The sequence below is a fragment of the Natator depressus genome, chromosome 1, assembly GCF_965152275.1.
Source record: "Natator depressus isolate rNatDep1 chromosome 1, rNatDep2.hap1, whole genome shotgun sequence".
NCBI lineage: Eukaryota > Metazoa > Chordata > Testudines > Cheloniidae > Natator > Natator depressus.
In genome coordinates, this window is record NC_134234.1 from 139,788,673 (window position 1) to 139,806,395 (window position 17,723).

The 17,723-nt window shown below is 42.2% G+C and overlaps 1 protein-coding gene across 1 annotated transcript in view; it reads left to right on the forward strand.

The window, feature by feature from the left end:
• The first annotated feature begins 10,764 nt into the window (after positions 1 to 10,764).
• MBTPS2 (membrane bound transcription factor peptidase, site 2) overlaps positions 10,765 to 17,723 on the forward strand; it is a 48,636-nt gene continuing 41,677 nt past the window's right edge. Inside the window, exons 1-3 of the mRNA XM_074968175.1 lie at positions 10,765 to 10,955; positions 15,161 to 15,309; positions 17,293 to 17,431. Coding sequence (XP_074824276.1) covers positions 10,881 to 10,955; positions 15,161 to 15,309; positions 17,293 to 17,431 — 363 coding nt within the window. The 5' untranslated portion in view covers positions 10,765 to 10,880. The remainder of the gene's footprint in view (positions 10,956 to 15,160; positions 15,310 to 17,292; positions 17,432 to 17,723) is intronic.

Here is a 17,723-nt window from a genome sequence, read left to right on the forward strand (position 1 = left end):
TTGATTGAGAACCACTGAGACAGAGGATCTGTACTCCAAGAATATGATGAGGCGCCATTTACAGTTGTTTTGAGGCCTGTCGGTTAGCCTGTGTTTGATCCCTTTAAGGTGTGCCATGCAAACATAGACTTAAGAACCAATTTTACTGGGCTGTTTGAAAAGGTCAACAAAAAAGTGCCTAGTATTTGTCTGTGGTGTCCATACTAACTTTTGTAAGCAGATACCTGAAACTTAACAGAGAACTTTGACTCTATCTTTAAGTAAGACCAGAATGGTTTTGCACTATGAATAACAGACACCTGAAATTCTACTTACAAAACTGTGTCACATCTTCTCCTTAGTTTTACATAGCAACTTAAGCACTCTTTACATTTATTTTAAGAATTCAGTTTAAAACAGCATAAGAATATTATATGCCTGGCTAACTCCTATGATCTGAACATCTTTCAGATAGAGTAAATGAAATGGTGGATAGTCATCCTTTAATCATCTAAAATCAATCTCTCTATATACATCTCTGTAGTGTGCCAGTCACCGAAGTGATCATCTTGTGCCTTGATTTCCTTCCTCTCTCTGTTCTTGTTTCCTTTACTCACTTCCCCCTCCCCCACACTTCTCACTCAGCTCATCTGGCTATCCCTTCTGTCTCTACCCCCATTCATGTCCAAACCTTCATTCATGCATTTCCCTATGCCTAAACTCCTGTTCCTGACCTGAGCCCTCATCCTGCAAATACTTATGCATGGACTTTAAGTCCCACGGGACTACTCACGTGTTTAAAATGTTTGTTGGATCCGGTCCATAATCTGCTGTGACTCTGCCCTCCCCTCATTAAGTCATTTCTCAAAGCTCACTTCTTCGAAAAATGTTTGGGAACTATAATCTTACAAATATTAGCTCAAAACATTCCCAAAACTCCCTTTGCAAACCTCAAGGCTCATGCACTTACTCACCCAAGTGACCTCCTAACTGTATTGTCTTCATCCTAACCCGTAAATCCTTTCTGTGCCACTCCAGCTCAGTTTTGTCCTATCCTCCTGTTGTTCCCATCTGAGTTTATGTCTGATCCTGCAGTGAGCTCAAGTTGGGCAGACTTCAGCACTCATTCAGAACTCATGATAGGATCAGGACCTTAGACAGTAAAGTACATCAAGGCAGGTCCTTATTTTTTTAAAGCCTCATGTGCATTTATGGTAATATATGAATAAGAAGTCTAGGCATTTCAATAATAGATCAAAGCTGAAATGAAAAATAATTAGAGATGTAGATAATTAATCTCAAGATAAATCTGTTTGTTATTTAGCAGCTAGTTGCTTGTGACACCGAGACTGATTGAATTTGATTTTATCTTTATTCATTTATTATGTTCTATTTTGTATTTATATGCCCAATTATTTTTGATTAGTGTTATTATGCTTTTGCCATAAATCTTTTTAACTTGACTAAGGTTTTACATGGATTTAAGTATTCCTGCATAATGATGGATATATGGGATTCTCCGGCATTCAGAGTCTTTCTGCTTTTCTATATGCCCCTGCACTCACCCACCCATAACACAGCACAGGCTTCTAAAGCTGTGACAGAATTGGAGTATGGGAGAATTCTGGAATTCCGCTCTGGGATAGCTAAAAGCTCGACTGACAACTGAGTGGGTATATTCAGACAGACTAGAAAAGGTACAGAGGTGCAGCTAGCCGTACATCTGTGACAAAAGCCACAATGAATGTATTCCAAAGAAACAGGAATTGGGAGAGCTTTAATTTCTGCTCACAGAAAAGTTCTGGGTCTGGTTCTGTTCAATATCTTCATCAATGATTTAGATAACGGCATAGTGAGTACACTTATAAAATTTGCGGACTATACCAATCTGGGACGGGGTGCAAGTGCTTTGGAGGATAGGATTAAAAATCAAAATGAACTGGACAAACTAGAGAAATGATCTGAAGTAAATAGGATAAAAATCAATAAGGACAAAATGGGAAATGACTGCCCAGGAAGGAGTACTGCAGAATGGGATCTGGGGGTCATAGTGGACCACAAGCTAAATATGAGTCAACAGTGTAACGCTGTTGCAAAAAAAGCAAACATCATTCTGGGATGTATTAGCAGGAGTGTTATAAGCAAGACACGAGAATAAATTCTTCCTCTCTACTCTGCACTGATTAAGCCGCAACTGGAGTATTGTGTCTAGTTCTGGGAGCCACATTTCAGGAAGGATGTGGACAAATTGGAGAGAGTCCAGAGAAGAGCAACAAAAATGATTAACGGTCTAGAAAACATGACCTATGAGGGAAGATTGAACAAATTGGGTTTCTTTAGTCTGGAGAAGAGAAGACTGAGAGGGGACATGGTAACAGTTTTCAAGTATGTAAAAGGTTGTTACAAGGAAGGAGAAATTTGTTTTTCTTAACCTCTGAGGATAGGAAAAGGAGCAATGGGCTTAAATTGCAGCAAGGGAGGTTTAGGTTGGACATTAGGAAAATCTTCCTGTCAGGGTGATTAAGCACTGGAGTAAATTGCCTCAGGAGGTTGTGGAATCAACATCACTGGAGATTTTTAAGAACAGGTTAGACAAACCCCTGTCAGGAATGGTCTAGAACAGTGGTGGGCAACCTGCGGCCCACAGGGCACACGCAGCCCATGGCGTAATCCACTGGTGGACCGTCAGACCGTTTGCTTACATTTGCACAGCCGCCCGCAGTTCCCCGTGGCTGTAGTTTGCCATTCCAGGCTAATGGGAGCTGCGGGAAGCCCACCACTGGTCTAGATAATACTAGATACTACTATAGTAGACAGTATACTATAGCAGTATACTATACTATACTAGTACAGTAGATAGAAGATACTAATACTAGATAATACTTAGTCCTCCCATGAGTGCAGGGGACTGGACTAGATGACCTCTCAAGGTCCCTTCCAGTCCTATGATTCTATGTTATCTGTAATATAGAATATATAACTTGGGGGTGGGGGTTAAGTCTAACTTTCTAAAAAATTAGTAGTTTTAAAAGGAAACATTAATGGTTTAGTTATGTGTATCCACATAATGAGTATTTATATAACTATGAAATGGATTGACTGTCTTCACTACTGGTAACGCATGATGCTTCTCATACATCAAGATTGGTCCTCAAAAATATATTTCTAAATTCAAAAAAGGTACCCTGTAAATAAAGATTTTTGTCTCTACAACTTCTTGCTCTTCCTTAGAAACCTCATATTTCTTATACACTGTTTGGGAACAGTGATTACATTGTGAATTTAACTTGTCTTAGTACTAATCTACATACATGCAGTTTTTAAACAGAACCATCTTGAAATGACTGTGGATCAGAACTATAGCTGTGTGAATAATTTGTAACAAATAACTATCTTCACAAATACAGCCTGTTTTTCTGCTCATGGAATACCGTGAGCAGGTAAAATATTCCTCAAATACACTATTGTAACTTATTTGACAAATATGATTTTGGATGCTTTATTCTACATTTTGAGTAGTTGAAATTCAAGCTGTATTGCTTAACTGTGTGTGTCAGATGGGAAATGGAAGCAATATCGTATTACCTAATGCTAATTTCCAGGACAATACTTACCTGTGTATTAAAGATTCACTTTCCACAAATATGTGCCTCTGACTTTGATATAAGCCTCTGACTTTGATATAATGTCTGTGGACATTTCTGGCAGTAAAACTCAAGTGCTCAAATCTTCACAAAAGCAAACCCATACGGGGTGCAGACTGGCCGAAGCAAAATATATTTTAAAATTCAAATAAATACTTGTGGAAACATTTCTGTAGTCTTTGCCCAGCTCTCTTCAGAGCATGTTTTTCCTGTAGCTTATAGATTTTGTTTTAATCTTCATATAGAAGTTAACATCATCATTTCTATATGACCTTGTGCAAAACATTCAACACTGTGCCCAAGTTTCCCTATCTGTACAATCTGAATAGCACTCTGCTTCTCTGCCTCACAGGATGTTCTGAAGCAAATTAATATTTTTAAAATTCTTTGGGATCCTTTGACCAAAAGTACAATAAGTACAAAGAGCTATCATTCAGAAACTTACACAATTTAACTGGATCATATGCTTTACATTTTGACACTTGATAATCATATTTTAGCCACACATGCTGAGACATTATCCACTAAGTTTAACAATACTGAAATAGTAATTGTCATAGTTCTGAGCAACTTACACCTGTATTTCCCCTCCGGGGCTCACCCAGGGCAGCCACTTTTAGGATTCTGGCTCCTCAGCCAGCACCTCTCTTGGGTGGAGACCTGTGTCTCTCTCCCACCTGACTGAGCTTTTTCCAGGCTGCATAGTTCCCTGCCTACACTGTTTCAGCGATGAAGTGAGCTGTAGCTCACGAAAGCTCATGCTCAAATAAATTGGTTAGTCTCTAAGATGCCACAAGTACTCCTTTTCTTTTTGCCTACACTGTGTTATTCCCAGCAAGCCAGACTGGCTAACCAGGCCAGCACCCATACTTTGCTTATTCTTCAAAGGCGATGAACAATATAATTGCCAACGGTTATAAGTTACCACAGAGCTCCTTCTAAGCAAGCACATTTATTCTTAAGGTGAAAGCATTACAGAGAAAACATATTAAACACAATAAAAGAATTACACAGAGATGCTACTAAGCTTGCCAGAGATCATCCCACCTCCAACAAAGGCTCTGGTAGGTGAACAGCCATTCAGAGGGGTTTTTTGTGGTTACAAATTCATAACAAGAACAACTATGCACAGTTCATTCTTTCCTATATAAAGTTTGGGCCCTTGTGTCCTCAAGTAACAAGTGATCGGCAGACACTGGCTCCCTCCTCATGGCACAGCTGCAGAAGGTTGTGTCTGGAGGTGGGAATTTGCATTCACCTTCCTTCAGGTATTTCCTAGGAAATCTGCTTAACTTTATCCCAACAATTCCTTCTTGTCTGGCAAATTGTTTAAAATAGTCCTTTGATACTCTCAGCACTTCCCACAATAACATATAAATTTTACATTTAATACAATGGAATCCAAAGCTACTTAAACTTAATTCAAAAAGGTTTCTCAAGAATATTGCAGGAAATTGACCCATATGTCACAGTGATGATAAACAGCAGACCCTATTTTCATGCTCTCTGGTGATTCATATATGGCCTTGAAACTTTGCGGAGGAATTGGTGGGAGGATTTTCAATGGCCAGATAACTATACTTCTGAATATACTATATGTTATTTTTTTCAACCTAAGGTTAGCTGGTATTTGCTCCATTTTTGCAAGATCTGCCTATTTCAGAAGGTAGCATATGAATGTTTGCATTTTCATATTGCTGCTTTGGTATACAGACTTTGCCATAGTTATCCATGCCTTTACATTCAGCTTGTATTACTGCTGTGTGCTGCACATGGGGGCTACCCTTGAAGGCCACTTGGAAACCTCAGCTAGTGCAAGATGTGGCTGCTGCCTACTTAGGGCCTGATTCTGCAACTCTCACACAAACTGTGTAGTACCTACTTACATAGGTAGCCTTATTGAAATGCTCTTATTCCATCTTAATCTTTAATCTTGACCATCTAATATAAAACCAATGGGACTACACACATCAATGCAACTTCATGCCTAGGGTTCCTAGGTGCTATGGTAATATAAATAAAAATAATTAAGCACATGCATAAATGCTTTGCTGAATAGGAATGGATTTAAACATGTGCTCAAGTACTTCATTAAACTGAGGCACAGTACCTTGTCTGTACAATGCTGTCTATAAAAATGTTTCTAATCTCTGCAGTGTGTTTTACATTGATTTATTTATTTACTGCATATTACACAATAGATTTTTGCAAGGGTTCTGACCAAACATTTTACAAAAGCCAGCATGCAAACCCCTGCATCCTCTGCAAGTCTGCAAACACAAACTGAGGGTATGTCTATCCTATCTATCTTAAGTGGTAAATCCTTTAATTCTGGCATAAAAATAATAACATATAAAATGAAACCACTTGCTTCCATAACAACCATTCTTGAACAGTCTCATATTTTATAATAAAGGGCTCATTCATGCATTCCTGTCACATTCAAAATACTCAGTCATAGTAATAAGAGGACAATCAGGTTCAGTATTCAATTTACTCAAAAATATGTCCTCTGCATTGTGGGAGGCTCCCTCTTCTGCAGAAGCCAGAAATTTTGTGTGTTTTGTCTGTACAGGACTTCTGTCTGTAAGATGTACAAAGTATATTTTAGGAACATTCTTTCTGATTTGCACTGCTGGAGTTCTATGCCAGTTTCACAAATGGTATTTTATGCAGTTTACAGAGAGAGAGCAGTAAACAAAACTATAGTAATGTTCACAGACGCCTTTTATAGACCCAATCCTGCAAACACATAATAGCAGGCACAGATCTTATTTACTGTGATTGAGTTCAGTGAGACTACTCATGTGAGTAAAATTATTCACATGCATAACTGTTTGCAGGAGATGATCCTATACATTTTAAGATATTCCCAGAGACTAGCCTGGGAGTACATAGTTTAGGTTTACACTAGATGCATTTTCGTACATGAGGCTAGTAGAATTTTCCTTTTTATCTTTAAATTAGGGCTGTCATTAATTACAGTTAGCTCATACAATTAACAAAAAAAAATAATCACAATTAAAAAATTAATCACGATTAATCGCAGTTTTAATCAGACTGTTAATAGAATCCCAATTGAAATGTATTAAATATTTTTGTATGTTTTTCTACATTTTCAAATATATTGACTTCAATTACAACACAGAATACAACGTGTCCAGTGCTTACTTTATATTATTATTTTTATTACAAATATTTGCACTGTAAAAAGATAAAAGAAATAGTATTTCAATTCACCTCATACAAGTACTGTAGTGCAATCTCTTTATTGTGAAAGTGTAACTTACAAATGTAGATTTTTTTTGTTACATAACTGCATTCAAAATCAAAACACTGTAAAACTTTAGAGCCTACAGGTCCACTCAGTCCTACTTCTTGTTCAGACAATCGCTAAGACAAACAAGTTCGTTTATAATTACAGGAGATAATGCTGCCCGCTTCTTATTTACAATGTCACCTGGAAGTGAGAACAGGCGTTCTCACGGCACTTTTGTAGCCAGCATTGCAAGGTATTTATGTGCCAGATATGCTAAACATTCGTATGCCCCTTCATGCTTTGGTCACCATTCCAAAAGACATGCTTCTATGCTGATGACACTTGTTAAGAAAAATAATGCGCTATTAAATTTGTGACTGAACTCCTTGGGGGAGAATTGTATGCCTCCTGCTTTGTTTTACCCACATTCCGCCATATATTTCATGGTATTGCAGTCTCGGATGATGACCCAGCACGTAGTGTTCATTTTAAGAACCCTTTCATGGCAGATTTGACAAAACACAAAGAAGGTACCAATGTGAGATTTCTAAGGATAGATACAGCACTCAACGCAAGGTTTAAGAATCTGAAGTGCATTCCAAAATCTGAGAGGTACGAGGTGTGGAGCATGCTTTCAGATGTCTTAAAAGAGCAACACTCCGATGCGGAAACTACAGAACCTGAACCACCAAAAAAGAAAATCAACCTTCTGCTTGTGGCATCTGACTCAGATGATGAAAATGAACATGCATCGGTCCATTCTGCTTTGGATCATTATCAAGCAAAATCAATCATCAGCATGGATGCATGTCCTCTGGAATGGTGGTTGAAGCATTTAAGGGACATATGAATCTTTAGCACATCTGGCACATAAATATCTTGCAACGCCAGCTACAACAGTGCCACACGAACTCCCGTTCTCACTTTCAGGTGACATTGTAAACAAAAGCAGGCAGCATTATCTCCTGCAAATTGTAACCAAACTTATTTGTCTGAGCAATTGGCTGAACAAGAAGTAGGACTGAGTGGACTTGTAGGCTCTAAAGTTTTACACTGTTTTATTTTTGAATGCAGTTTTTTTGTACGTAATTCTATATTTGTACGTTCATCTTTCATGATAAAGAGATTGCTGTAGGGTACTTGTAATGGGGGAATTGAAGAATAAGATTTCTTTTGGTTTTTTACAGTACAAATATTTGTAATAAAAAATAAGTATAAAGTGAGGACTGTACGTTTTGTATTCTGTGTTGTAACTGAAATACATATATTTGAAAATGCAGAAAACATCCACAAATACTTAAATAAATGGTATTCTATTATTGTTTAATTGCACGATTAATCGTGATTAATTTTTTTAATCGCTTGACAGCCCTACTTTCAATGTGTGTGCAATTAATATAACTACAGCTGCATCATTGCTCTGTGTAGCTAGTCTTCAAATGAACACACAAGAACTGAACAGACTGAACTACAGAATAGCCATAGCCACCCCTTGTAGAATTATTTTTGTATTGACTCCAGCACTTCTGCAACAGGCTTTCTGCAGAAATTAATGAAAAAAATGATAAAAGGGCTGAATTTTGGAAGTATTAAACTTTTTTAGAAATATCAATACAAAAGAAAAGTAAGCACAATCGTTATTTTTCCCAAAGGGAATCTAATAAAAAAAACATTAGTTCATGTAGGTAGGATTGTAAATCTTTCACTTCTATGGGCTTTCTAAAATCAATTCTGACCTTCCTACAAGTTTCAATAAAATTGCACTTCTTCAGCAGGATACAAAGTGGTGTATTTGTATAGTAGTGCATAGAAGTCAAGAAAACTGGGGGAGGAGAGGTGAAATGTGTTAATCTTTATAACTAGGGAGTACAGAAGAGTTAATGAGGAAATACCCAAATGATTTGGACACATTATTTGTGCTGCAAGTTTTTTTCTTTAATACTGCATTTTAAAAGCTCAGTTATTTATATTCTTATTTATGCCAAAATACTATGCCAGCACTGGGAAAAAATTACTCAAATATCTTCTATGAGTCCCTAAATCAGTCCTGGCATTATTCTAGGACTGAATTCTGCTACTACTTGATATGAAATCAGACTAAATGAAAACACTCCAACATTCTGGCATCTGATTTCTATTCTAATGCTGCAAGTAGCTTTTGGAAGTTGTGATAGTTTCTTTAAGATGGGGACCTCACCCCAAGGATTTATGTTTTTGTGATCACCTCCTATATGCATGCTCGTCTCCAATCCATGGAGATGGTTAAAACACAGTTAGATCCTATCCACAATATGAGCCCCCAGTTCTGTGTTCAGATCTGCTCTGGTGGATCCCTAGAGCTGTGCAAAGCCTCAGTGATTGCTGTAGGGCTCCACATGGCCTGAGGGCTCTGCCTGTGCAAATCTGCAGACTTGAGGACAAAAATGGAATCTTTGCTGAACTCTAGCACAATACAACTGTGACCCTGTCAACACTTGGGGCGGTGTGTGGGTAGGTGTTACTACATACCCGAGTGAAAGGCAAGTTGAGTCCACACTATGGTGTGCAGCTACACATTGTACTAAAAGGTCTGTCAAGAGGGCGACAGTGGGGAAAGGCTTTGGCAGCTCCCAAGTACCATAGTCTTTCACTGTGGCAGGGAAAAGCTCCCTTCCAGAGCCTTTCCCCACTACAGTGAAAGGCTCAAGCAACTGGAGCCTTTCCCTGATGCCAAAGTCTTTCCCTATGTACTCTACTTGCCTAAGCAGTGCATCACTGTCTACGCTGCTATTTATACACATGCTGGGGGAGTGTGCAGTGTATGCACTTTATACCCTACCTTAAGTGCAGGCAGGCATACCCTATGTTGTAAGTAGGGTCTCAGACAAAATTGAATTTGTACTGCAGAGAGGACCTCTCTTCCCACTCAGGAAGGCAGCATTGTAACAGTTCACACTGGAAAGCTTTTCTTTACACCAGTGCTTCTCAAGCTATCTGATGTGATGTGAGGGACTGGCAATTTTTTTTTTCCAATGTGCGCAAAGACTGGCAGCTGATGGCTCGCGGACCAGCACTGGTCCACGGACCACCACTTTGGGTAGCACTGCTTTACACCACCTAGTGTTAGAAACTTAATTTCCTTTTAAATGAAAGGGTAAGTTGGGCAGCAAGGAGAGGGCCGAGGGGGCAGGTGCTGGGCTATGACACCTGGGCTCAGGCTAGGGTTTGAAATTCTGAGTGCTCAGAAACAGATTCAAGAGGGGCCAGGTTAACGCAACCCAGGCAGTTAAAGCAGGGTCCTGGCCGTTGGACCAAGCACCTCTGCTGCATGGCACTACTGTAGTCAGCTGTGGTGCTCCCTGGGCATAGCCTGGGGCCCTGCCCCCCTCCTCTCTGCGGTGCAGGGTGCAGGAGGGAAGGCATGTGCCTGGATTCTCCCCCCACCACCATGCCAGAGGGGGCTGCATGGGACAGGGGCGCACAGCAGGTGAGGAGCAATGACACCGTGCAGCAAGGTCATCGCAGGCTCCTCCTTCACTGAGCGCCTCCCCCACCGCCCCCGCAGCTGGAACCCCACGCACCACCCAAGCTGAGCCATTACTACAAAAGAAGCCTGTGGGGGGGAAATCACTTCACTGCGCCTGCGCACAATCCACAGGCGCTCTTCTCACAGCGCCCTCCCCAGTGTTCGCCGGGTCATCTCAGGGACCTCAGCGCGCCTGCGCAAACAAAGCCCGCACCCCGCTGAAGGCAGCGGCAAGCGCATGCGGACCAGCGACCATTCGCCGCTGTGGCGCGTCATGGGGAGGGGGAGACAAGGGAGGTTAGATACATCATGACGTAATCCAACCGCCTCCGTGACCGCTTGTGCCATTTCTCCCCCGTGTCACATGCCCAGAAGTGTCCGACCAGAAAATGGGGCTGCCGCAGGACGGTTCCGATGCACTTTTAGTTCCGGGGGCATCTCTGTGCGCGGGGACCCCCGCGGCCGCCGCCTCGTCCTCCTCCTGGGTGCCGCAATGATCCCGATCCCGGTGGTGGTGTGCGTGCTGGGGGGCTGGTCCGTCATTTACCTGGCGGACACGCTGCTGAGGGTGAGGTCGCCGGGCCGAAGGGACGGGGAGCGCGGGACCCCCGGCTGCATCCCGGGGGAGGGGTCGCTGCGGGCCGGCGGCCCCAGCAGCAGCGAGGGGCGGGCCTGGCTGGGCGCCCCCGCACCCCCGAGTCTGTCGGGGGCGCCTCGCACCCCGGGCCCGGCCCAGGCTTGCAGCGTCCCGAGGCCGCCCTGTGTATCGGCCTTAGTGTCTTGTCTGCGAATGGTTTCAGCCCTGTTCGTCTGTATCCGCAAAAAGAAACAGGGGGACTGGCGGCACCTTAGAGACCAACCCGTGTATTTGAGCCTAAGCTTTCGTCATCACAGACATAAGCAGTAAAACAAAACTGCGTAACCCACTTGTGAATGAAATAGTCCTAACGTACTCTTCAGGGAGCGTCAGGAGGCTCCTTTTTTCCCCTCCAGGCATTTGAAAATGGCAGTGGAGGCGGTGGGAGAGGTTGAAAGGAAAAGGGACAGGGGCAGGGATGTGTGGTGGGTTAAATTGCTGCATTAAGGATGTGTTTTGCAGCTGTGTCAAGGGACCCTAGAGCAGTGGGTCGCCACCAGGGGTCTGGGCCCCCCTGGGTGGCTGCAAGCAGGTTTCAGGGGGTCTGCCAGTCAGGGCCAGCATTAGGCTCGCTGGGGCCCAGGGCAGAAAGTCAAAGCCCTGCTGCATGGGGTTGAAGCCCAGGTCCCTGAGCCCCACCACCCGGTGCTGAAGCCTGAGCAATGTAGCTTTGCAGGGGCCCATGTGGCATGGGGCCCTGGACGGTTGCCCTGCTTGCTACCCCCTAATGCCGGCCCTGGCTTTTATATGCAAAAAACCAGTTATTTGTGACACAGATGGGTCGTGGAGTTTTTATAGCATGTTGGGGGGACCTCAGAAAGAAAAAGGTTAAGAACCCTGCCGTAGAGCATATGGATTAGTGCCTCTTTTTGCATTTTTATAAATCTGAATAAATAAATACAGTGGTCTGTATAGAGATCATGGAAAGTACTATCCTCCGCAGAGGAAGTATCATATCTTCATAACTAGCAAAACTTGGCTCAGTAAATTTTAATGTTGATGCTAATTGTTTGTTTCGTTGCTTGTCCTTTGAAAGTAGATCCAAGTTGTTAAATACTTGTGCAAAAAAAAAAATAAGTGTAACAAACCTGAGAACAATGATTGTGAATATCAAATGTAGTGTTCTCTCCACGCTGTCCTTATTTTTCAGAGCAAAGGTCCTAATCCTCCAATCTTAATCACTCACGCCAGCCATGGTGAAACCTGGTTTATTTCAATAAGGCAAACAGATTTAGTTGTAGGCTAGGTGTAAAAATATTTTTAGAAATTATATAGGAACAAACTCTTAAAGATATTTTCTCTTAATATGTAGAAGATGAGCAAACAGGAGTAATAAGCCCCTCCCTCTGCTGCTTGCCTTGATAAAAAAACAAATAAGGCTCAGCGAATAATGAAAGCAATATTTGCAAAGCATTTTATAGAAAAATATTGTGATATTATGATTTAATAATTAAGCTGACAAAAAGTCCAATAACCTATTTGTAAAAAAAAAATGACTAATTTTAAAAAATTTGTCAATATTTGTTCTAGATCTGCTCAAATAAAATTTGAACAACAGACTTGAGCTAGGCACTCCATTAATTAGGAGTGGTTGAATACACAGGGGAAAAAATCCGAAATCTGAACTACGATCTTTCTTTCTTAGGTAATCAAAAAAAGACCAGCCATCAGGCTGTCTTCTGATTTTAGCTGTTCAAATGCTGTTTTGACAAACAATTTTGGGCTCCTATCCTATAGTTGAATGTGAGCAAAACTTTTACACTTGTGTGGAGACCCACAGAAGTAATTGGGACTCCAAATGGTCTGCTCGTCTACATCTCATTGCAGGATACGGGCCTTGAAATGGGTTTCTCAGTCTGTCTGCGCAACCATCCTTTTTCTTTTTGGATCCCCTTTGATACTGCTCATCCATGAGCAAAGAAGAAAAGAAACCATATGGTTTAGAGGCAATTGAGTAGTTGGTAGCAGTCCTAAGAGGACTCTTGAGGAGAGCAGGAGAGTCCAGGAAAAATCCCAAATTTGAATATCTTTAGTCATCAGGGAATGTGTTGGAACTGTTGAATGTCAACAGGGTGTCTCTGACTTGTTGGTAGATATATAAATCACAACCATATGTGCTTCAGTCATACTAAAGGCATGATCCAGAGTTTAGGCAAATAATCAGATTAGTATGACTAGTGGGTACTTAAAAGCAAAGATGGTGTTTATTATTTGTATTATGCTGGTATCCAAAGAGCCTCATTATGATCAGGACTCTATGTCGCTAGCCAGAGTACAAACGTAGTAAGAAATAGTCCCTGCCCAAAAGAGCTTACAATTTAAATATACAAAAAAAGACAAAGTAGCTTTCCATATATGAACCTGATTATACTTTTGGTGACAGAAAGATCTGTATGCTGTGATTGCTGCGCTGTAGTGGTTTTCCTCCTTTAATAACTTGTTTTCACGGCTCAACTTCTGTTGCTCTATTTTCTATATTATATTTATATAAATTTCCCAGATGTTTAACAGGCATTCACAATCTTTGAGATGATGCAATAATATAGAGGGCATAACTCAGGCTATTAATGCATTTTTGCTCCGGTAGTGATGTGTGAAATTGTTACTGGTTTGTCATATGGCATTTGTAATAATACACTGGCTTAAAATACTGTTGGTGTTACCAGGTATATTTCTATTAACAGATAAAACAAGTATGCATGGGGACTGGAAAGTCTTTTTGTTGTTACCAGGATGCTCTTCATCCAATAGTGACGATACAAAGGTTGCTCAGTTAGGCTACGTCTACGCTATGCATTATGTCGGTATAACTTACGTCGCTCAGAGTGTGAATAAACTGCCACCCTGAGTTTCTCCCACTGACATACCTTCTGTCCTTCGTGGAGGTGGTTTTATTATGCCAACAGGACAGCTCTCCCGCCAGCATAGAACATATTCATCAGACGTGCTGCAGCGCCGTACATGTAGACATGCCAACAGTTTCTGATCCTGCAAACCATATAGGCCAGGGTGGGCAAACTACGGCCCGCAGGACTGCTACCCTCATGGTGCTGCGGGGATAAGGCAGGCTCCCTGCCTGCCCTGGCCCTGTGCTGCTCCCGGAAGCGGCTGACACCATGTCCCTGCGGCCCCTGGGGGAGGAAGGGCAGAGGGCTCCGTGCGCTGCCCTCACCTGCAGGCACCGCCCCCCGCAGCTCCCGTTGGTCGGGAACGGGGAACCGTGGACAATGGGAGCTTCGGGGGAGGTACCTACAGACAAGGGCAGCGCGCGGAGCCCTCTGCCCGCTCCCCACCCACCCCCAAGGACTGCAGGGAAGTGGCGTCGGCCGCTTCCGGGAGCGGCGTGGGGACAGGGCAGGCAGGGAGCCTGCCTTTGCCTTACTGCGCGACGCTGCCACCCCGGAGCCTCTCAACATAAGCGCCGCCGGTCCAGAGCCTGCACCCTGCACCCCAACCCCCTGCCTTGAGCCCCCTGCCGCACCCTGCACCCCTCCTGCACCCAACCCCCTGGCCTAAGCCCCCCTGCCGCATCCCTTCTGCACTCCAATCCCCTGCCTTGAGCCCCCTGCTGCACCCCTCTTGTACCCCACCCCCCTGCCTGTTCCTGGCCAATGGGAGCTGCGGGGGGCAGTGCCTGCAGAGGAGGGCAGCGCACGGAGGCCTCTGCCCCCCGCACCCTCCCCCCGCCAGGGGCTGCAGGGATGTGGTGCCGGCTGCTTCCCGGAGCGACGCGGGGCCACAGCAGGCAGGGAGCCTGCCTTAGCCGCGCGTGCCACTGCTACCCCAGAACTGGTTAAGGTAAGCGGCACCAGGCCAGAGCTGGCACCCCAAACCCCTCCGGCACCCCTGCCCTGAGCCCCCCTGCCGCATCCCTCCTGCACCCCAACCCCCCGCCCTGAGCCCCCTCCCACACTCCCCACCCTTCCCTGCACCCCAACCCCTTGCCGGTTCCCGGCCAATGGAAGCTGTGGGGGGCGGTGCCTGCAGGCATTATTTTTGCATAGTTTACGTAAGTGTTGCTATATGCACACTTACATACTCCCATATACTACTCTTCTCTTTGTTCTACTGGATGTCATTACATGAAATCTTCCTGAAAGCTCTGTGTCAAACTAACTTTCCATTGTTTCTTGTAGTCATCTAGCTCTCTGAAAGCATCTTATGAAGATTGGCTGATGTCATATGGGCTGAGCATCTCTCCTTTTCATATGCGATGGCAAACTGCTCTCTTCAACCGTCTATTCTACAGTTGGGGACGATGGAAACCCAGATTTCTTTATCTATGGTACAGTTTCAGAATTCTAGTTTGGCCTTGTATTGGACAAACACTAGAAAACTTTCCTCTTGTTTATCAGAGTAGCAATAATTATTTAAAATGCTAGATTTAAAATGATCAGGTTATAATACAACCTTGATAACTTTGTATTAAAACAACACAAATGTAGTTACAGTACCAATCTTCTTTTCTTTCTCTTTTTATAAATCCATATTTGGCAAAATATTGGCTGAAAAAAATTCAGTGCTGTAAACATTGTAAATTCCTAGGTTATATATTTATTAGGAGACCCAGAAGTAGCTTTTCATGTCTTAGAAGGTATATCCAGCCCTGTACACGGAGCTCCGCCCTGGACACTAGAATATAGAAGTTAATGGAAGTTAGGTATTTTCCTAATCTAATTTCCCTGAAAATTGTCAGTGCACCATTGATATTTTATAGTTTCAGAGATTATGAAATACCCAATAAAGAAATAAAAATTAATTTTTCCTGGTCTGCTCTGCTAAAGACTTAGCATACTTTTTATTGTTGTATAGAAGATCCTTTTCTACTTTGTACTCTTTCAAAAACATTTATTAGAAATCAAGTGTTTGTTTATAAAGTAACTGTTTTCATTAAGGAGATAAACAAGAAGCTGAGGTGTAATAATTCTGCAGTATTGCCTAAAATGCCTGTTGGTATTTTGCAGCAGACAAAAATCATGCTATTGTTACAATATTGGTATACTGCCTGCAGCTTTTTCCTGCAAGCATCTGAGTGGTCCCTTTGAAGTCAGTTAGACTGTATGCAAATAGTCCCATTTCAGGATTACACCTTTTGGTGGGGAGGACAATCTGAGAAATCAGTGGAACCAAATTCAGTACTCTGGCTGGCCAGAGGCACATGCTTAAAAAGTTGCTTGGTTTGAGCCCTGACAGAAATCGGGCCACAAGTTTGGCTCTGTTGGCAAAGCCATTTACTGGGCATTCTAAAGCTGTGTGGGGAGTTAGGGTGCATTGCTTACATTTTAGCCTTTATCCATTCTACACTTTCCTCTGCTGGAATTTTTTATGCCCCTGGCGTGAGTGATATGCACAGTGGCGCTGTGCGTACTTTTCGGGGGGCCAGAAAATGCATGCAAAACTGTGTTTCCAGCATTATTTTGCACTAACTCTGGGAATAACAGCTGAGAAGTCTTGAATTTGTCCCATTGTATGTATTAATCTTTCTGTTCGGTACTGAACTTATTTTGCTGTTACTCTCAGTGGGATAGGAGTGAATAAAAGAGGAAAGATCTGCTGAGTTGATGCTCTTTGTTTAAGTTTCCTCTTATGTAAGATAACTTTGGGTTAAAATGGGTTTACATCAGTCATAAATAGCCTTTTTATAATATGTATAATATCTTACAGCAAAAGAGAACATACTGGCTTCCACTTGTCCCTTTTATTTTAGTTACAAATGCAAGCAGCTTAAAATAAATATGTTAACTAACTCCTGATGAGGTTCAATTAAAGGTGGTAGTGGAACAATGAAACTGTTAGAGGAGGGAAAAAAGCTTACAGCGACTTGCAATATTTTAGCCAGAAAATAAGCTTTATCTAATGCATTAAATACCATTTAATGCATTAAGTACCAATTTTGCCTCCCACTGGTTAAGAAACATTAATAAAATTTTGCAAGTTATGATAATCTGAAAATAAGTATTTCCTGTTCTAGTGGCATGGAAACAATGTGAATCACTGTCTAATCCTGACCCTCAACTGGATGCGGTTTTGTATAACATTATGATATTAACTTCTTCACTGGAGAAAAATGCAGTTCTCCTTCTGTAGGCTTAAGCCTTCTATTGGTTGCTGATACTTTTGTGGTGATATACCAGAGAGACAGAATAGCACTGGGGAAGTTTTGACCCATTGTTTGATATGTTAGGCTGCACTGATGCATTTAAGTGTCTTCATGATATGCAGTTGCTCATTTTATGTGCGCAAGACCATTTGTTTCTCTTTGTTTCAGGTTCAGTATAGGAATGGTGTTCGGCATAGTTGCCATGTTTGGTTCTGTTGTTCTCCTTGGAAAGACACTGATGCAGACGCTAACGCTGATGATAACTGAGGCTCCTGCAGTCCAGAATGATCGTATGTTGCAAGTCGTGGTAAGTGTTCCCTCTCTGTTTTTCAGCTTAAGAATTATAACCTGTTCCAAAGAGATGTCTTCATAGGAGATGTTAGCCTTTCTGATCTTGAAATCTTCCCACACAAGATTAGAAGTCTCACCAATTATACCAAAAATGGCCATGTTCCTATTCAGTCTTTAAAAAAAGAGGTAGCAACACATGAGAGTTTATATAAAAAAAGCACAGAGGAATTTGGAATAGATAGTATGCATATTGAATACCCAGAAAGCGTCACATTTACTAAGAATACCAATCAGCTATAAGGGTTTGC